General features: G+C 33.2%; 1 protein-coding gene across 2 annotated transcripts in view; it reads left to right on the forward strand.

Moving 5' to 3' along the window:
• The window catches only part of LOC130893684 (protein vestigial), a 79,342-nt gene that overhangs the window by 34,814 nt on the left and 21,525 nt on the right, over positions 1–23,003 (forward strand). For both annotated transcript variants that reach the window (XM_057799980.1, XM_057799978.1), the window contains exons 2-3: positions 10,238–10,538; positions 21,240–21,407. In XM_057799980.1, coding sequence (XP_057655963.1) covers positions 10,238–10,538; positions 21,240–21,407 — 469 coding nt within the window. The remainder of the gene's footprint in view (positions 1–10,237; positions 10,539–21,239; positions 21,408–23,003) is intronic.

The raw sequence follows: 23,003 nt of genomic DNA on the forward strand, positions 1-23,003 counted from the left end.
GACTGAACGAAATGTTGGAATTAAATATTTTTAATTAGAAAAAATATCAATTTATGTTAACGATTTAGTTATTTAGTTGTCATATTTGATTTTCAGCATGATTTTACTCATATACAGGTATAATTTAAAAATTAATATCTATAACAAAAGTAAAATCTACGAAAAATGTGTTTCACTTAACTGAAATTCAATTTAAAAATAATCACACTTTCACTTGTCCGATTTTAAGACTTTAAACGTATTGTACGCTGTTTCTTCGAGAATCACTGGAGTACAAAACTGAATCCTTTGGTTATAACGGATAGTTTGGTGTCGAGTTGTGAAGCGAAGGGAAACGAGCGCGTCGGCACGCTCTCCGTCTTTGGTGAAGGGAAAGGAGCACGCGCACCGTCAGTGGGTAAGGAATCGAAGAGCGCGCCGCCACGCTCTCCGTATTGAACAAAGTGTACTGACTCTAATATATTTCCGAGCTTTCGATTACTTATGAATTCAGCACCTGGGTCTGGAATTATGGTGAAGTACAATGAAAAAAATATGTATACAAGTATAAAAAACATTGAATTCGTCAATTTCAAAAATAAAATTGACATTTAGATAGAAATATTAAGGTTATTGATCATAGTTGTTATAGAAATCGTTGTTTCATTAGTTATTATGAATGGCATTAAATTTTGATGGGTTAGAGTAAGCTGGGTTGCTTTGAATGTTGCTGAATATTGATTGGTTGTCTAATAAATGACATTTAATTTTGATAGGTTAAGTCTTTATGGATGGAACTGCATATATATTGGTTCTATTATGAATGACATTGAATTCTTTTAAGGTTAGGTCATTATAAGTGTAGTTAGATAAAGTTAGTTGGTTGTTAATTTGTTTCTAAAAATAGATGTTTTTTGTAGCGTTTCTCAGTTGTCAAACATCCTGAATAGCAATATTGAAATGGAATCAGAATAGAAATAAGTTATTTCACTCATTATTATAAAAGTCATAATTTATAAGAAGTGACCTGAAATAAAGACAGATAAAATAAAGATAAATTATCACGAAAAACATAAAAATAGATTTAAGAGGTAAAGAGTGGAAGAAAATAATTAATCAATATTTCGAAAATGTATTCTGTCGTTCTCCAAAGAAGAAAACGACTACTTTCCTGGCTAATGCCTCGACGATTATTGAATTACATCTGCTCTGAAGAGCGTCATGTTAATCAACCTTTTTGTCGATACTAACATCCTCAATGACTCGCAATTGCAAGGAGAGGTTTGTAGCCACAGACTAGTTTCGACGTTATTACGTCTCATCAGAGTGCTATAAAAACTCTCGTTCTGGCTTAAGACCCCAACTGAAGACAACGACAAAGAGCGTCGCTATGGACTAGACTAGACATATCGCCACTGTTTCATTAGAGCAATGTAGAACTCTCGATTCTGAATGGATCGACATTTATGTGCCAGAAGTGTTCGAAACAATCAAGAAATCATTCTCTATAATCACAATGCGAGCTCTAACATATAAATTCAAATGAAAACATTTTTGAACAGTTAATGGTATGAAAAAAATACTTCGACAAATAGTTCAACGCATGCAAAACAGTATTGAGCATATTTTGAAAAATAATAAAGTCAAACCCAATTATAAATATTTGTTTTTATTTGTCTATTTCAAAACTTGAGTAGCAACGCTTGAAGGGGGAATTACTATATTCACATTCCATGAAGAAATTTTCTTTTTCTCTACTTCCCGCAGAATTTATTCTTGGATTTTTATTAATTTATTTTTGGGTGCAATTATTAACAGCTTTGACCGGTTCTGTAAGATCATTTTATTATCAAAAATTGAGAGATATTGGGATTGACTGCTGGAAAATGTATGAAGCAATGTTTCAATACTCCAAGAAATGTTGTTTTCAAGTCTTCAAACTTAAGTGAATATTTTATACTTTTTATAAACGAGTATCGTAAACTTCACGCATTTTTAGAAGAAAAAGTCCTTCCAAATAGGGAGGTAAACAATATAGGGAGCACAAAAATAATAGTTATGTGTAGAATAGGTAGAAAAGTGACTCATGACAGTCGAGGTCTTATGCCGGGTTTCCACCGAGCGGACCAAAAACACGAACTATCTATTTGAACAGATATGTTCAATGAACAGTTTTGTTTTAAAATTGCTTCAGCACTGTTGGGTCACCAATGAACTCTCTGTTTACACCAGTTATGAACAGAAATCAATAAAAATTAAATTAGATTTTATTCAGTTTATTCAGTTATCAAAGACGTCAGAAAATATATTGCTAGTTTAGTTTCAAGAGCTAGAGCTAGCTAAAACGAATAAAACTCAAACTTTGTGGTCTAAATATTCGTTTTCAGTATTTTGATTGTTTCATGATTATTTCAAATTATTTTTGGAAGAGATTACATCATTTCATCATCATTGTTTCGAGACATTACATAACGAAATGTAATTAGGAATATGAATTCTGTCAAAGAGATTGAGATTGACTAGTCGTTAAATTTAGAAGCCAGTAAAGGAAAATATAGTTTTTCAGTTTTCATTTTTATAATCATCTTTAATATTGCGTGCCAAAGTTACAAAATATTTGTGAAACGTCTAGTGGAAAATATTTGTTTTTATTATACTCTATCGACTATGAAGTCACATAAAATTTAAAGGTATGCGCAAAAGGTATGCGAGATGCAGTTGTCATAAAATCAATACCCAACACAGAAGTGAGGGCATCCAAGTCACACCCATACAATCCTAATACATCGTTCTGAGTCCTTTTCTAGAGACTGACAGCAACCGGGCTACGATTTCAAGAATAGACTAGTAAGAGAGAGAAAAAAGTTGGAAAAAAATATGTTAATTAACTATAAGAAATAAAATTATAAGCAGGGGCGGAACTGCAATTGAAAAATATAACTATTCAATTAATATTTCCATTTTTAAATCGAATGAAAACAGGAAATTGGATAATCAGAATAACAAGTTACTTATATTGGCGAAAATCACGAGTCACTAGATGGCCCTGAATTTGGCTTCTATATCAGTAAAGAACAATACAATCTATAAGGGTGATTGATGCTGTTTAGTTTATTTTTGTATTTTTAGTGATTTTGAAGGATTCTCTTTATTTTCGTAATTTCTGTTATTTCCTAAACGTGTTTGTGTATTTATAACAAAAAGTTGTGTTTAAGAGACAGTCTAAAATGACCAAAATTGAAATAACCCTTTATAAAATCATGGAATATACTGGAGTCAGAAGCAGATCATCAGAGGGAAATATAGTATTTTGTGGCCTAGAAGGAACAATTTCAAAAACCATTAAAGGTTTGTGTCTACAGACGTCAGGTCTAACTTCGCAGCCTCATGAGAAAAAAAAATTAATTTGAATGATGTAGTTAAAGATTGGAAATGCATTTGTTCATGTAACTATGGGATGAAGAGACCTAAATATCTATATGAAGCTACCAAAAAGGTGCCAAAGAATTTTATTGGTCACCAGAATTTTTTTTGAAATTTGCCAAGAGAGCAAAATTTAAATAATTATTGCAAGAATTTGAATTGGTCATTTTAATTTGTGTCCATTCATATATTATTATATTATTATTAAATTAAATTTTAAAAAAATTATGCATTAAGAGTGGGTAACATAAACTCCACAATCATTGTGGGTAAGTATTGGATAGACTAGCTATTTAAGATCATTTATGGATTGATAGATGGAGACATTAGTTTTAAATTTAGATCTTTTCAAGGTACACTTTGTCCAAGGTACAACAATCTCCCCTACATTTGTAACACTACAACTTTGACCACGTTCTTATAGTCCAGTCATTTAAGCTTAAATTAGGTAAAAATCTCGAAAAACGAGATACCCAGCTGTAAGTCTGTAAATACTTGTATATTGACACCCTTAAAGTTGTCTCAAAACCTACATATGATAGGGTGTAGGCAACTATTAAATTTCAAGGTCAAAGGTCACAAAAATCGGTTTTTTGACCTTTTTTTGTAAATATCCCATTTCCTATTGGTTATTTGCTATTTATATTCTCTATCAATATTGTAGAATACAAAATTCTCCAGAAATTTTGTATACTCGACTAAAAATTTTGATAATCATCCTAATTCCAAAATACATATTTTATTTCTGTACGCATTAAGTGGTTGTGACACAACTTCTGCGCTTTATAAAAAGGGAAAAAGAATCATTTTCAGAAGTTTTTGAGAAACTGACAAGTTTGGATAAACTAGCTGCAGTATTTGAGGAAGAAAATTGTTCAGCCCAGAGATTATTAGGGAGTGGAACTCAAACCTTTTTGGCTGTCTATAGTGCTCCGAAATCTGTGAAAAGTCTCGATCATCTTCGTTATATGCATTTCGTCAAGTCTACAAAACTTAATAAACCTGTACAGCTCTCAAATATTCCACGAACAAGTGCAGCTGCTTATCAACATTTCAAACGTGTATATTATCAAGTTCAAACTTGGTTAGGGCATGATTTTTAACCCCAGGCGTGGGGTTAAAGTAGTACCTGCACTTTGCAATCAGCTTCAGGAGAGTAGAGGAAACACTAGAAAAAGATGTTCACAGGAAAAAATCAGTGAGTTACTGGAAGAAACTACAAGGGTGAAGAAAAGCAGAGATACTCCTAGGAACCTAAAGCAAAAAATTACATTTCAATGTATAGTAAAGTGCAACTTAATTATAATTGGAAAAACTAAGTTTTGACATGGTCAAAATTGATACATTGAATATGTAATGCAAAACAGTTCGTCTTCTGGTTCCGTAAATTTGTCAATATTTCATAACTTAACAAAAAAAATATCTAAAATTCAAAAACGCAGCTCTAAGCTCATATTGGCTTGTAATAACCGGAATATTACTCGGCGGTCACCACGAAACGATTGCTGCGTATCGACTTCCACCCCGCTCTCACACTTTAAAAAAATATATCTGTTAAATTTCCCTTTATAATCCTTTTTGGTTTCATAATATTTCGAGATTCTAGTTTTCTCAAAATAAAACCATCTCTTACTTCATTATCTGAGTGCGTCTTCGGTGACAATTTTGACATGTATTCGTCCGAATCATGATTCAGTATATTTGCAAATATTCTAATATATTGAAAAAAACAACATGGATATAGGTTATGTAAAAAGCTAGAGATAGATAATAGGGGCGGAAATATCTGTACGAATAGGAAAACACACAAAGAGGGTTATGCGAGGAACGATTAATATTTCATAAATACATACGGCACTCATACTAAAAAAAAGTCAGTAAACATCTAACAAACCGTCAGTCAATATAGACACAATTTCTTCGAAGTATTCCTGCGACAATCTGCGATAAGCTGTGGCGTGGCTGGGTGAGATTCATTTAATTTATAAATTTATTAAAATAAATAGAAATATGGCGTTCTTCAGACTATGGGCAGATTAAGAAAATGAAATTGCACAGTGTAGTGTGAATAAAGACAGGTATGAACTTAATAAAAAAGATTTAGGTAAACAAATACAACAAGTTATTTTAGACATATTCGAATGTTAAAAAAAGGAAAATATTCAGCAATGTGTTGTCAGCATGTGGTTTTAAGCACAAAAACTGAATAAACGGATGGCAATAACTGAATCGTCAAGAATAGTTCGATGGCGACAAGATTATTTGCGTCAGATAAAAGACTAGCGAAGTTCTAATAGACCAATGGGTTACAAAAAGGGCTCGGTTCATGTCTGGTACCCTGTTTAAACTGAACGCCCTTTTATTTTACTCGTCTTTTTACGTTTTATAATTTAATATTGAGTTGCAGGAATAGCTATACACCAGCAGACCCGACGTTGTCCTGTACACACATCTTAAATTTAATAATTTCAAATATTTATGTATAAACTTCAACTGGACGGATTTGATTTGATTTTTATTAAAAAATTAATACAATATCTAATGACATTACGTATATGGTTTTCATAATTCGACCAAGAAACAGCGTGTGAATATGTGTATACTACGAGTTAAATGTAGAGGCTGTGTGAATAAAAAATTAAATTTGTTTCAAATAAAGCTGAAACTCAAACTATTTTATAACATGAATATTTATCAAATTGTACCAAAACTTGTAGAATTTAAGCCACAAATCTTCATTGTTTAACCTTGTGACTTATTAATATCGTAAACATTTCAAATGTATAGGTGAATCTGAATGAATAACTGGGATCCGTGGTACAAGTATAATTTTACCTAAAAATAATTTGTAGGTTAGGATATTTGTTGATAAATTGATAAATTCGCATGTAAATTATGTAAAATACTCACTTGCACACTAAATTTGCAGACTTCAAAATTCTTCACACTAATTACATCTTTCTGTAATAATTGAATCAATTTATTTCAACAAAATAATAACACGAAGTAACAAAATAATTTCCTGGACTTAATCGCTGTGCCAGCTGTCGGTACAAACTGGAATTATAATAAAATATTCTTGAATATTCGGTAATGCGATCTTAGCGCAGTATGTCGGATCTAATGTGAAGCATTTCAAGATCAACAATAATTTATTATTAATTAAATAAATAAATCCATTGGACCCTTTCTCTCTCTGTGAACCTAAGTTAAATTTCAATAACATTAGTATAATGTTATATTTGGATGTTCCAATTCTAATTTCCTTTAATAAAATTGGGCAGCGACGTTACTGGACGGCAGATTGTCAAACGAAGAGGCTTACGGAAAACAGCGAAAGAAAAGCAACAATTGTCACTAGATTTAATTCTTGGTAAAACAACCAAGACGGCTTTGTCTTTGGTTTAATTCAATGCCAATACAATAGGATATCAAAACAGAACGCAAAAACAACCAATAAAAACGATGTGATTGAAACTTGTTGCGAATACCATTAAAAGGTTTATATAATACCTTCTGAGTGCTGATCAGCATGAGGAATAACAAATTAATTGTTTGGTTACTTGAAAAACTATTTTAATATTTGTTTAATATAGTCATTTAATGCGATTGTGACACCGTAATTATAATTCTGAATACCGTCAATGTTATGAAAAATGAAGCGTATTCTTTCAATACTAAATGAAAATTAAAATTATAAAATCGTTCTTGTTTTTTGAACCTTACTTTACAAATTGGTGTAATTTCATATTAGTGCAGGTCAGGCGTTTGGCACTAATCACGATTGACAATTAAGCTTTTTATCAACGTTGCAGCTCGTGGCGACAAGCCTCAATCACCACGCGCCGAGCGCAGGTGGCTCTGTTCTGGCGCATTAGTTTACTATCTGCCATTTGTTCATAAATTGTTTAATCAATTGCGATTTTAACAAAACGTACCAGTTTTTCGCAAAAACGCTAGGCATATTTGGATTCAGCGGCTCAAAATACATAAGAATGCCTTGGCATTAAGATTTCACACGGCAGCATTGACCGCTGCCGGACTAATATATTCCATCGTATGTATAATAAAATTAAAACTGGTTTAACTACACAAAACACGAAATAATCATATTTATAATTGAAAGGGTGAGAGCCCAAAGGGTCGAAGTGCCATTATTTGCATTTGGAGATATTAGAAGTCAAAGTTAGTTCTTCATACTTTTCGAAAATTTTTGCTAAATGCTGTATGTTTTCATAAAAATGTCACTTGGACCCCATCGGTTTGACATTTGTCTCATAAGAACAATTTTGTATTATCAAATAAACTTTCTTTCAATACACAACAAAAAGTGATACAGCATATTTAAACCTCATAGTTGGTTTAAATTCTTTATGTGTTGCTTCTTCTTTAACATTTTCTTTCATCCGTGAAATAAAAGCCAAGAGCTGAATAAGATTTTACCACTTTGCATATGCTATTTTCAAAGGGGCTGCATAAAGACGTTTGTTTAAATTATCCAGAGATAAATTTGGTCTAACTGCTTTAAGTGAAGAGATACATGAACTTATGATGGTAATCAAAGTCGAGAAAGTCGTTTTATATACCTGAAAGTTTTTGGTCCTTCCAATGTTCTGGAATAAAAATGCTTAATGTCTGTTTTTTAGCAAACGAACGGTCGCATTTCATATAGGAATGTACTACTTAAGAGTAGTAACTTGTAATCAAAAACATAAACTATTTAGCAATCTAGTAACAAATTGGTCACTGTGGCAAATTAGTTCTTCGACAATTGGTGCCACATTTTTTGTGAACTGAAACAAAGAAAATAAATTTAGATAATGTTGTTGAAGTATAATGATAATAAATTTTCAAACTGCAATAATAGATAGCGATCCAAGAAACAAACAAATTCATGATAATCACTAAAAAAACGATAATATTGATTTTATTGATGGAGTTGATTTGATTTGATACAAAGTATCAATGATCTGTCTGGAACATAATGAAACAATTAAAAAATGTAATAGCTTTAAAGATTTAGTCGTAAATTTTAATCAAGAAAGGACGGACGACACTGAAGTAAACTCGGAAATAAGCAAGGCAAAATTCTATGGAATACAGAGATAGGCAAACAGAAAAATAAGAACATTTGAAACCAAGAACATAACCACGTTATATATTCGTATAAATCAGACACCTGGCAAAAAAAGAATAAATGGAAAGGAAAATAGAAGCTAAAGAAACGGACGCAATGAGAAGGAAATATAGGACATCAAGATTGGAAAAAGTGACTAATAAGAGAATTAAGGGTGTCATCCCATGTTATGGGCTCAAAAAATCGCTTTTTTTTCATAACTTGCTCTCCTAACATGTTTAGAATACGGTAGTGAAGTGATTTTTGAAGATTCGAAGTCGTTTTTAAGATACAGCAGGTGGTAGAAAGAGCTGTTCGCAGTTGGCCGTTGGGGTCGGGGCCTATTGTGTACCGTCGACTTTATACCTGGCCCCCCTTTTATACATATATACAAGTTTAAACAGAAATTTCAAGAGGAAGAGGAAGGAATACTCTATGGACCAGGCAGATTGAGGGTAAGTTGAGATTTTCATAGTTTTAAATGGACTTGAAACTTTAAACGCGTTATTCTCAAAACTGTAGTTTTTAAACTTTCCTCCATCGTATCTCAAAAACGGCTTGACCGAATGACTTGAAATTTGTAGAGCACACTCAACACATGTAAATGCATGGAATGAACTATTATCGATCGAAAATTTCCAAAATTTCGATTTTTTTATAGCACAAAACAAAAAATAAGCAAAATTCGCAACTTTTATTTCAAATGTCTACCAAAAGTCCAATTTTTTGTATATTCATTTGATATAGTCCATTCCGTGCATTTAGGCTTACAGATTAGAACGTCGTTTTTTTGTTTCAGATCAGCCAATCAACCAGAATCGTGGAGGAAGTGCGAGCTCATTTTCGAGACAGGGTTGTTCAGGACGCTGTAACCCAAGTTCTACACAATAGTTTTAGCTTAAAATTTATATTTATATTTATACTGTCGAAATATATGTTAATAAATGATAATAAACTTAAAGCTCTATCTATTTACTAGTCGTAAAAAAATCCTACAAAATCACTAAAAAATATTCTGTCACATGGGATGACCCCCAAGGAACAAATGGGTGTGGTATGATAGGGCATGTTCACAGAATGATAGAACCAAGATTACCATAGAAAGTACTGAGGTGGATACCACTAGAAAACCGAAAAAGAGAAAGACCAAGGAAGGAATAATTATGTTCCTGAATCGTCTTGATTTTAGGCCTCTTCTGTTATAAAACTAATTTTTCTCAATTTTTGAAAGGCAAATAAAAATTTCACTTCTATGAATCTAAAAATGCTAAAATAAAATTTTATTGAAGTTTATATTTAAAATGCATTAAAAGTTGAATTTTTGGCCTAAGTCTTGGTACAATTGATTATTATTGATACAAGAATTCAAATGATCGACGATGAAACTGGAGTAGGGAATGATGTAATCCCCCAAAATTTCTCGTTTGTCTTATTTCGTCGCTAATCTATCTGCTCCATTGCCAGTTTCTATAAGAACCAACTCTGTTTTTGCTTCCATTCAAATACCCACCCAAACCAACCAGAAACCTTACCATGCAGGCACACACTAATTTCGTCTGAAACGAGAACGGAGCCCCATTGTTCGTCAGTCTAATTAACTTGTTCTATGGCAAATCGTACTTATACGGATATCTTGGTAGTGTGGGGTTAATTTGGGGCCAGTAGAAGTTTCCCTGTGTATTCTCAAAACCGTAATTTTATCAATATTATTTGTTTCAGTTCAACGTTCAACGCCTCCAAGACGCCCACTCCTTATCCCAAGCTGCGGCGGTGGCGAGTTCGAGTAACGGAAGTGCTTCTTCACTCGGTGGTGGCGGTCTCACCGTTCCCGGTAGTCTCGATAGTACTGCGGGACATAGTGGAGTATCGGGGACAGGTGGAGCGCATCCCCTTTACCTACAGGGATCTGCGCATAGTTCGGGAGGATCTGTTAGTTCGGCGGGGGGCGGTTCACCTACTAGTCCACTTAGGCCTGGGAAAGAAGAAGACTGTAGTTTACATGGGAGGAGTAGTACCGAAGGTAATTTTCAATATACCTATCCAGTATCAATATCAATCATATCCACATAGGTATTTTTCTCACTCTGACTGAGAACAAATATTTTCTAATAAATAAGACTACTTTTCCGTAGAAATAATTGCTATCTAGCTGATGATTTTTAAATAACTTCATAAAAACCAAACTAGAAATGTGAAATATGAGTATCTTGCTCGCTATCAGATTGCTCTTCTTTTTCTTCTTCTATTACAACGATTAGGGATAGTGATATCGAGAAACTTACAAATGCATTGAAGATATTTTACTCTAATCTAATCAGTCAATTCAATTTCCAGAAAGGGAATTTAGTGTTGGGACGGTTCATAATTTTTTATATTAAGAAGTATCCAGGGCGGGACAATTTTCATCACAATCAGTCAAACAAAAGAAGTGAAAATAAAGCAAGGAACAAAGTCCTCATACCAGATGTCACCACTATCTAAACTCTTTACGGTGAAAGAAGTAAATACGATATGATTAGAAGCAAGCTTCACTCTAATACAGCCCCAACTTATAACCTCATGACAGAAAAACTAGTCAAAGATCTTCATAGGAAAGGTACAGTCTTGCTAACTATTATCTTTAATGCAACCCTACGTTCAGGATATTTCCCTACCAAAGGAAAGTTTCTCAGATTGCTCTCATCTCTAAACCAAGACAACCTCCTACTAATATCATGACTTATCAGCCTCTTTTTATATTGAGAAAAAAAACTAACGAGGATGATGTTAATAACTGAAACAAATAACATGTTACCAATCCACCAATTTGGATTTAGACAACATAGTACCATCGAACATGTGGCATAGGGAAATGGACACTATGAATGATGCTTTCGAAGGCAAAGCTATTGTGTAGCAGCCTTCATAGATGTGTGCTGATAAGGTTTGGTACCTAGGATTACTTTTTAAACTCAAGAAACAATTTCCAGATACAATATATCTCATATTTGATTCACATTTTCAAGAAACATATCTTATATTAAAAAATAGACGAGAAGCAAGTAAAATTTTTCCAGTAAATTCGGAAGTGCCCCATTCTTCAGACAAGTAGAAATATAACTAGCCGACCATAAAGCAATATTGGCAAACCAGATCTATACCTACAGTAAATAGATAGTGTAGAGTACCTTGACATCCATCTAGACAAAGTAATGTCCTGGAAAATACATATCCTTACTAAAAGAAAACAGCTAGGAATTAAATTCAACAAATACTTCTGGTAACTAGGACGTAAATCCCAATTATTGTTGCAAAATAAATCAGTTTACAAAGTCGCCTTCAAGACAATATGGACCTATGGGGTCTAGTTATGGAAGGGAGCAGCCAAATCTCAACTCGATATTATAAAGAGGTTCCCGTCCAAAGTATTACGTACATCACCAATGCAGCGTGGTTCATACCCAACAATGAACTCTGGAAAGAACTTCAAGTGAATTCTGTCAAATAAGAAATAAGTGCTTTTAGTGAACGTCACTTGAACAGACTTGAAAACCTCCCTACTAAGCTAGCAGTGAAAAAAAAATTTTAAAAAAACTAAACCATTGGACTTACTTTAAAGTTAGTTAAATTGGTTTCTAGATCCACATACAAAATAATTATCACAAAAAAGACAGACAGTAATGATGTCGCTGGATATCAGTTCCAAACATACTCATACTATATAACAATCAATCAACTTGCATATAGTACTTATAGAATTATAAATGTATGTTAGCTATTTACTCGGACTAGACAGCAGAGGTCACTGCAGGGATTTCTTTAAAAGAATAAAAATTCTGAATTTTTCTTCGTTATTAATCTTTGAATCCATTTGCTCAATGCGTAATCATGCTTCTCTAATTTCAGATCGTTGCACGGTTATCCACTACTCTACAATCAGAATTAAATAAAGGCTCAATATTTTTCAATGCAAAAAATGCACAATCACTTGCCAATTGAAATCAAATTTCGCATTCTGCAATAATTTGAGGGCATATTTACTGGAAACTGCCTACTCTGTAAACGACTATTCTAATAATAATATTTAATTCCGGGCATGCTGCATACTGGTTTAATTTTTGCTATTGACTATTTTAATTATTACCTATTACTATTACTCATAATTTAGTTACTCATTGTGGTATTTTTCTGCACGAGATCTGGTTGTTAAATAAGGAGACTACGCGCCTAGAGGGCGCCCTAGACGGGTGGAATAAAAAACGAGTAGTGCGTTGGGTATCATATCTACGCACGTCTCAAAACACGTTTGCGTCACTATCATTGTATTTGTGCAGTAGCGGTTTGAAGCGAACGTGTTTTATTCTCATGCAGGAGCAAAGTATCAATCTCAAATTCGTGTTAAATTGAAAAAAACTTCGACTAAGTGTTATAAATTGTTGCAAGAGGCCTATAGGGACAATTCTCTATTTCGTAAGAGTGTTTTTAAGTGGTGTAAGCACTTTAGTGAAAGCCGAGAGAGCACTGAAGATAACCGCGTCTAGGTCGCCTTGTGACTGTTTCAAATCCGAAAAAAGTGACTAAAATGAACCAAATTGTGTGTGCAGATCGTCGAATGAGCATCCTCATGATTGCCGAGGCTGTAAACGCCAATAAAGAAACGATTAGAGAAATTTTACACGAGGAATTACACATGACAAAAGTCTGTGCGAAGTTTGTGCTAAAAAATCTGACTCCTGACCAAAAGCTCTTGCGTCAACGGATCTATTCAGATTTCCTTGAAAGGTTAGAAAAATATCTGCTTTGAAAGGCACCCGATTTAAGTTAATGGAAGCGGTAATGCAAAAAAAAACGGCAGATCTCCTAAAGGCACTCACCAAAGAAGATTTCCAGCACTGCTTCGATCGGTGGAAAAAACTTGGCGGAAAGGTATGTGGCGGGGTATGAGAGTATATTGAAGAGGAGCATTCGAATGTAGAATAATTTTTATAATAAAACTCTTTTTTCGAAACCAGCCTCGTTATTTAATAGCCAGACCTTGTATATTAAAATTTCATTTTATTTGAATCTTTATTCACTTATTTTTATGTTTGTTTTCTAGTTTTCACAAGCTTTTGTCCACAAATTGTAACAATTTTTGGACAATAGAGCATTTCTCTCTATTTTCAATATAAATACTGCTTGCATGTGGCGATAGGCTGGACTAAAACAAAATCAATTGGAAACTTCAATTTTTTTTTCAACCCAATACAGAATTATTAGTCAATTCTCATTTTCACGCACATATCTGATTAATCGAAGAAAAAGAGAACAATAGGACGCATCCTATTTCATAAAATACGTTTCAGAACGATAGAAATTATTATTAGTTAGTGAACTTCTATTTGGTTGGCGGTCATTTTCACGTTTCATGTTTTTCTGATTGTGAAAACCTGCACCATTTAAAAATATAAGTTAATGAAACATTGTGGAGTAAGTGTGCTGATTTCTAAATGACATATTCAGATGACTCTGTAAACCCAATAATAATCGGAACATACGTTACTTTATAAACACACTATTTATTGTTATATTTATATGAAAATGTTATTGAAGAGAATACGTTTATTTAATAATAAGTTTAGAGAGAATTGAACAACTTATAACATTTAAATTAATTTCAAAGCGGTATAATATTTATTCTGAAGTCAATACACTCTTTCCATCAGATTATAAATAAGCAAAAACAAAAATAAATTACAAAAAAACAAAAAAAAAGAGTATCGGCAATAAAAAGTAGTCATTGAGTTAAAAATATATCGTTAGATATACATCAGTTTTGATAGCAACATCGTTGCAACTTGAAGATCATGAGTTGAACGAATCTTGATTAAAACGATTCAAGATAATAAAGTCGACTAAGTTATGAGGTGCGTCAAATTTCAAGTTTCTTCGACTCCGCGGCATACAGGATGACTTAGATATAGCATAAGCACTCAAATAACCAAAAAAATTAAGTAATTGATAATACTTAGTAATTGAAAAGGAAAGTTTAAACTTGAAGAGGCTCTTTCTAGATGAATAAATCCGTGCTAGTATTTTGAGAAATTTTCGCTTATAAACCGTATAAAATAATTCAACGGTTCTGCTTATTATACTGAAAAACATAAGGTACGAGAAATACCTAGTCCAATGAAGAAAATAGAACAATTTCAGAAAAAATATATTTATTTTTGAACGTAATTTCATTTTAGATACATATACTTTTCACAGCGATGTTATAATAAGAATTGCTCAAGCTGCTCAAAATAGTCTTTATTTACCGACCTCACCTCTTCATTATTGGAATATCTTTGACCACGAAGTCATTTTTTTTAGTGTATGAGGTAGCAATTTAAACTTTAATTCGTTAATTTTTCTCATTGCAATAACGGATGTGTGAGCTGGTTAGGTCTTGAAGAAACAACACGTTCTTCTTTTTGCTTTCTTTGGAGACAATTTTCTCTTCTCACTTCATTGTTTTGATTTTTCTTTTGTATTGGGTGTGAAGTAATGAACAACAATTCATCCTTATTTATGAAACGGTGCAAAAATTCTGTTAAACATTGCCAAACACTATATAGAAATAACTTCATGATGCGCACTTCCAGTCGACGATCATCCAATCCCTCTGGATTTTTCCCAACATTTTTAGAGCCGTCACCTCGTTTGATTGACCACTGCAATGCTGGTCTTCTACTACCTAATATTTTACGGTTCATAACGAAGAAGCAGTCTCATCCAGAGTAGAATCTTGTTCAATTCTTATATTAGTGTTTACAAATTCACGGAAAACGTTCATTATTGATCGCTGTCAATCAAATAATAAACAACGTGGCGTCTTCAAACTTGAAACATATGCTCAATGGATTGTGTTTTCTAATACAGTTGTATTTTATAAGAAACTACCGCCATCTCAGTCACGGCAAGTACTTCTGGGACCATCTTCGTAAAGGCCGCTTGACATGATGCATTACAACGTGCAATGCAATGTAAGACGCAATATTTCTTGATCAGATACGCAGATGAAGATCAGCTGATCGTTTTATGCAATATCTCGCACTTGCAAAATTATTGATTCGTAATAATTGTTATTGCGTGTATGTTGAAATTCTATAGAGAATTCTAATAGCTTTTAGCGTAACAATAAACCTGTCCATCGGGCTCCAAAAACGAGACCAGTTATTCACTGACCACTTTTTTCTTGTTTATTCCACTTAGCTTTGTTATTTTCATTTTTAAAATGACAAGAAAATGTTGATTGATGTGCGAGGTTGAGGATTTGCTTAATTTACTTATAGAATTTTTATTAGGGGCAGCTATAATCCAGTGTTAAGAAACTGACATAATGTCAAACGACGTGAAATATTATTCTATTAAATATTTTGACTTTTGGAAAAATTGCAGGCAATTTCTTGCAAGTTGTCTTGCACTATGTCAAGCGGCCTTAACAATTACAATCTTTGCACTGAGACGACTGGTATTGACAATTTTCTACTGACATTCATACATTGGAAGAAAGAAACAATTCATTTTGTTCTATGGTTAAAACAATTTTCACTATTTGTTTACTGAGGAAGTTATATTTTTCATGGAATAACAAACAACGTGAATATCATTTGGGACAGAATATGAATATTCAACATTCCATTGACCTTACCTGATCTTAAAATGGCATTAACACAAGATGAAACAACCGATTAACGAGAGGACTGCAGCAGCTAGAAGATTTTTCTAGCAATTAAGTCACAGTTAATTATGAAAAAAAAAGTAACAAAATAAGTAGCCAAACGTCAAACCTATATTCGTTTCTAATAAATTCATTGTCAAGAAAAGGTAACGATTGTAGTGAATTAAATATGAGGGTCGAAATTATTGTATGAAAGGGATAAAATCACCTACTTTTTACTTTTAGTTTACAATTTCTGTATAAATATGTTAAGACACCGCAATTCTTAACTAATTAATTCCCAGATCACGAATACATCTGTATTTGAAATCTCGAAAATATATTAGAGCCAGGCTGCTCAACCCAGAAGGAATTTCAAGTGGCCCGCGCAAGTTTGGTGTAAAAATACGCACCAAATTCAAAAATCCCGCGGCGAACATTATGGATCCAGTAGTAGGGTGCATAAATTACATACGTGCAAAAGCTCTTAACAAACGTCAAGTCAGGCTATTATTTGAAGAAGAAATCAGAGAATATGGAGAGTTACAACTGTATTGTGCTGTGCAATGGCTTACAAAGGGCAGTATGTTGAAACATTTCTTTAATTTGCGAGAACAGGTGTCCCAATTTTTAGAGCAGAAAGGGGATTTACCATTCGAAGTTGATTTACTGAAGAATACATCCTGGTTGAGTGATCTTGCATTTCTTGTTGACATTACGAATTATCTCAATATTTTGAATATCAAATTACAGGGTAAAGAGTGTTGGCTTCCAACTATGTTTAATTTGATAAGCGGATTCAAAGCAAAATTTCGAGAGTGAAAAACAAAATGTACAAATTTTTATAAATCCTTTCATAATAAGTTTGACTAAAATAGTTACTTATCCTGCCAATATTCAATTAGAACTTGTTGATCTACAAAATCATGATATGTTGAAAAACCTTTTTGCTAGCAAATTGTTTTCGAAAGCACAAAATTCTTCAGAAGATTCTGCAGATTTCTGGAAATTGGTACCAAAAGGAGAATTTCCAGCAATAACTGACGTGGCGTTACAGTTTTTAAGTAGTTTTGGATCAACATGTATGCAAAAAGGTTTTTTCAGATCTTAATTATCTAAAAAAAAATACAGCACGTCCTTAACTGAGCAACCTATTTGTGACTTGTTGTTACTGTCAACGTCGCGTTGGATTTGTCGCCAAACATAAATAAATTATTAAAAGACAAACAATGGCAAAAATCATATAGGTTGTATAAACAAATTATCTAGATGTAAGTTCAATTTTGTTTCTTTATTTAGATTTTAGAATAAGATACAATTTGTTCTTAATAAACAATAATTCACTTTTATTTTCTTAATAATTAGGTTTTTATTACGTTTGTCCTGAGAGTACTTCAATATATATAAATTTTCTATTATACAATATGTTAAAGTATTTATGCTGCATTAACGAAAAATATTTGAATTGATAAAAAGTAGTAAAAACTATAATATTGGTTTTTTCCGATAAGTGATGGTTTTCACCCCTTAAAAACCATTTTTACACCCTGTGACCATGTAGATCTTGATATGAAGGGTAAGATGAGCTTAATTCTAAATTTTCAGTAAAATCGGAGCTGCATTTAAGAATTCGGGGGTTTAACCCCATTTTGAGCTTGAATAGAGAATAATCATAGTTATCTGGCCTATCTTGGCCCATCATTTCATCAACTTATACTGATAATAATATTACAATTGTTTCTTTTCGGATGCAATAAATTTATCCACAAAACAAATACTAAGTTTACTACAAGTAGTTATTGAACTTGAAATCTTGTCTTACTGGTGAACTTTCTTAATGTTTAATGTTAATATTTAGATAGAATCATTCAAACAATTCTGTGGCTAATTCTCTTCCATTATTTCTAGTTACAATTAATGTTAATAACAAAACAGGTTACCGAGAAACACTTGAATGGTGGAGTAGAATATTAAAAGTTAAATTTTTTCAACAAAAAGTAGCGGCGCGCACTGTTCTTGAATGCGACAGTGCTGATCAAGGTTGAATTGAATATTTTGGGCAAGTTTTTTGTTCTGCATACTTCTCTTTAACTAATTAAGGATGTGGAATGCGTTTATCTGACGAATCTGTCCGAAATACAAAGATGTAATCAGGAATTGCCTGCTTAAGATAAACAATTATAAATTAATTATAATTTTAACCATTTGTCATCTAATTTCTAATTATAAACTATATATATCATACAAGAGAATTATTTAACTCAATTTTTTCAAATTATAAGAATACACTCATAAGAAAATGGACAATGTTTTAGATTATATCGTAGCACTAACTAAGTGGTGTCGATCATCACCAACCAATTCAACCTTAACGGCCAATACTCTTGAAAAATCGGTAGATATCCATGCGGGAGGTCTCGTGGGTCCGTACTTTTCTGAGGATCCAGTGATCGAAAATTTAAGTGGGTAAATAGACAACGATCCATCATTTCGTGCAGGATAGATCTTTGTCTCACTGGTCGGAAATACCTTAATGTTCATTTTGGAGAATGGATAGGCAGATGAGGATTCGTTGATTAGCCAAGGCGGTCATGTGACCTGACACTGTGTGATTTGTTTCTGTGGGGCTTCAAGGATCGCGTTTTTGCAAGAGGATCACGTACCTTTCCCGAACTACGAACTGCAATGGAAGAAGTATTATTGAAGAAGAATTTTTAACCCTTCGCGGACAGCTTGACATGCTTCACCAGATATGCCTCTCTGTTGAGAGAAGTTGCCGTAAATTCATTGATCAAAATGAGCATCAATTTGATCACTTACAGTACTTTTTGGAGTACCTTTTCTAATTAATTTCTTCAAATAAATTCATTTTGAAACTGCAAATTTGACTTGGCCGACCTCTGTATAAGTAGTTTGAATAGGGGCCAATGAAAGCCACTCCTCGGAGGTCTACAGGTGATTGAAGAACAGAGGTTCATGGGCGGAAATATGATCATTGAAGATATTCAGTTGAAGGTAAAGATCATGAACAAGCTGAATAAGGTAAACATTGTCTTATTATTTTCAAGAACGCGAGATAATTGTTTCCATTTTTCTGTAATAATTCCTGGCGTTCGACATCAATTGGGGGAAACTACATCTTTCATAGTTCACCTTGAAAAGAATGTACTAACATGAGATGTTGCCAGGTCTGGGTGACCCCGAGGGAGCCGATCTGGTGAGATAACCACGGCTGACCCCAAAAGTGTCGTAGACTATTATTCAGTTGACGTACCACACCATTCAGCATCAATCTATGGTCATTATAGAAAATTTTGGTGAAAATCTTGAATATGGTTCTTCATCAAGTGTATATAATCCGTCAGCTGTTGACATACGTGTAACTTACGCTGAAGCTATCCTGAATCTCAGCTACAAGGAAGAAAATGAATTTTTTGCTAAAAATGAACTTAGGGCTCATTGAAATAACTAGATAGATAGTAGATAAGCAAAATCGTCATTGATGAGGCACTTAAAATTTTCTTAAAAGAGCTATTACAACTGGTCAAAATTACTTTATGGTACTAACCTAACCATCATAGAGCTACTACTACTCTGAAAGAGCCAATAGTCAACAACTTTCCATCCCCTCAAATAGACGGATTGAAATTGAATGACATGTGTCGTTTTATCGGTTTGCAATGGCCTGCATAACTACCTGATCTAACTGCTTTAGATTTCTGATTTCTGAGGCTTCTTCTTCATCTTCTATTTTCATTTCGGACACTGGCTATCATCATAGCTATTTTAGATTTGGAAATTGTGGCCCTAAATAAGTTAGATGGTATGAAGATAAACGATTTTGGCATGTACCTAGGCCAAGATATTCCTCTCTTTCAATTAGAACTGGTTCATACAATTTTTTTCTGAATTATAAGTTATTTTTGGATATCTCAAGATGTCATCAAAATATTGTTTTCTTCTTCATCTACGTCCATTCCCATTCTTCTCAGAATATCTAAATTGGTAACATGATCTGTCCATATTATTATCTGTTTACTTCGGTAGGTCCACATCTCGAAGCCTTCTCGCTCTCATATACGTTGAGGGTCTAGGTTTCTACACCATATAAGAGGACTGGTAATACATAGCACCTGAGCATCAGTGTTCTCAGTTCCAAGCTCATGTCGCACCCAGCTTCTTGATCCTCACAAACGATTCATGGCTTCTCTCGATTCTAAACCTTATTTTTAAACAGCAATCCACGGAGCTGTCAACACTTATACCCAGGTATAAATGTTGACAGCTCCGGGTGACTCCAGTCACAGTGACTCCAGGTCACTTCCATATGCAGCTGTTCATTGGGCGATTCAGTTTAGTTAACAATCATATATTTGGTCTTCTTAACATTAAGTGTCAGATTATATTTAACTAACTTTGACGACATTATTCAACATATTTTGTAGCATATTTTTGACGAGAAGTGAGTGCCGTCTTATCCTTATTCTGTTGGTTTAGTTTTCAAGAGCTTTGGTAAAGGTTTCCTTTGAATAGACGTTGAAAAAGAGTTTGGTTATTATTTATGTCAATGTTTTTTTGGTTCCAGGGCTTCTATTAATTGTTTGTGTCTTATGAGTAAACTAATAGATGCCAAATTTTTTGTATAATTTAATGATAATTAATGATAAAGTTAGAATGTTAGATGTTAGAATGACTGTATTAGATGAGATTTGGGGAAGGGGAATTAATTTAATGCATAACATAACAGGAATAATAATTTTTTTATGTTGAAGTTCTTATAAAAAATATTATGAGAAGAAAACCAATTGAAATGAAAAATTCAGCAAAATTCCGGAACCGAAAAGAATGTAAAATAATAACAAAAACATCCAAAACAAACGACAAACTATAAAGAAAATAAAAATTAGAAAACGAGGAGTAATCCACCTCAAAAAAAAAGGTTTTAAGCGCCAAAAGTGATAGCCACAATCCCCATAGGATTGGAAGGCTTGATGATGATGATGATGATGATTATTCTATATGGTAACTCGTGATTACAAATCAATTTTTCTTTTACAGATCCACAACCAGGTGTGGACGACGACGACTCCCAGGAAGCTGCTAGTTCTAGGGCTCAGTACGTCTCTGCGAATTGTGTGGTTTTTACGCATTACCAAGGCGATGCGGCCTCCGTAGTTGATGAACACTTTTCTAGAGCTTTAGATAAATCTTCATCACATACCAAGGGTAAGTAAATTATTTTTAAGATATAAAGGAGAATAAATAGTTGATGGAATATAACTTTCTTAGTTAACTCTTTAGCAGAGGTCTTGATCTAACCAATTATTTTCTTAATAATATTTTTCTAGCTACGAATTCTTTTACTTGTATATTATTTTTGAAACATGAACATACTTTTTCAGGGACTAGTGATTATCGGCTATACGCATAATTTTTGATTTTCCTTCATTTCTTCCAGCTTCCAATATTAAGAAAATTTTCCTTTTTTATGTTCTTCGGTAATGGTGATGTGGTATATAGTGGTATACGAGGATTGATCGATATACTATAATCTCTGTTGCATCTCCAAAGAAAGATGGTTCAACCTCTGCAAACCACTGCTTTTCCAACGATTCCATGTTTAAAACGAAGATCGCTCCCCACTTTGTTCTTTGCATGCGCTTCGTAAACAACCGGTAATCATTTGGGGCTGTCTATCTAAGCTATTATGGATCCCTGACTAGGTGCTTTCCTAGCATTTTTCTTTTATAGCCTTACTTAATCTTTGAACTCGATTGGAATGATTTGCATCTATCTTTCCACATCGTTAATTGTCGTTACATCGTTAATTACAAATTGTAGTTAGTGTCTTGATGGTTGATCAATCAACGTATTCACCACATCCGACAACCAAGGACTTTTTCCTGTATTATAACCTGTATTTACAAAGACTTGAGGTCATCCAGGACATGATAATTTTCGTCTGTACTTTAGATATATGATATACAAAACAAGTCTGGTAACTCCATATATGGAAAAGAACTAGTGATGTGTATTAAGTTTAGTTGTTTTGATATAGACGGAGGCTAGAGAAATATATTTGTTAATAAATTACAGATAGATAATTGACAATTTAAAGCATCTTGAACAGTGTGTGTCATATAATAATGGGTCCAATATGGCTAGGACCTATAAATTATACGTTCCAAGTCATCTCAATTTTATCTGACGATAATGGATTGTAGAAATTTATAATTTACAAAAATAAAATTGGAACTGGACCCAATGATTGTGCAAAATCAGCACATTGTTTATCAACAATTTGGAAAAGGAAAAAAAATTAACAGTGACTATTACTACACAATATTGAACCGATTGAACAAAGAACTCACATTCTTATACACAGAAAAAAACTCTTTCGCCACAGTAGGACAAGTCGAAAAAATCGATGGTTAAATGGTTTTTAGACCTAACCTCTTAAGGAAATTATTTGTTGGATAAAACGGGATTTGATCAAAATAAAACTGTTCTTCTTTTGTAAATTATAGTTCGATATGTCATAAGTTATAAGTAATTTGTAGAATAATGAATTGATTTTTGTCTAAAGAAATCACCACAGGCGAATAGGGTGGATGTTCAGTGACTGTTGTATTGTGTCAAGATGCAACCTTAACTAGCGATTATTGATTGACTCAAGAACTGCAAGTAAATCTTTTGTAGTGTATCAATATACTGTAGCTATACGTTCCTGATAGACCTTTTCGCTATTATTGGTATTATTGAATCTTCGTGAATCCACACACAGCACTCCTGGTGGGTAGGAATACCATAAAATGGTATTCC

Source organism: Diorhabda carinulata, chromosome 5 (genome assembly GCF_026250575.1).
Source record: "Diorhabda carinulata isolate Delta chromosome 5, icDioCari1.1, whole genome shotgun sequence".
NCBI lineage: Eukaryota > Metazoa > Arthropoda > Insecta > Coleoptera > Chrysomelidae > Diorhabda > Diorhabda carinulata.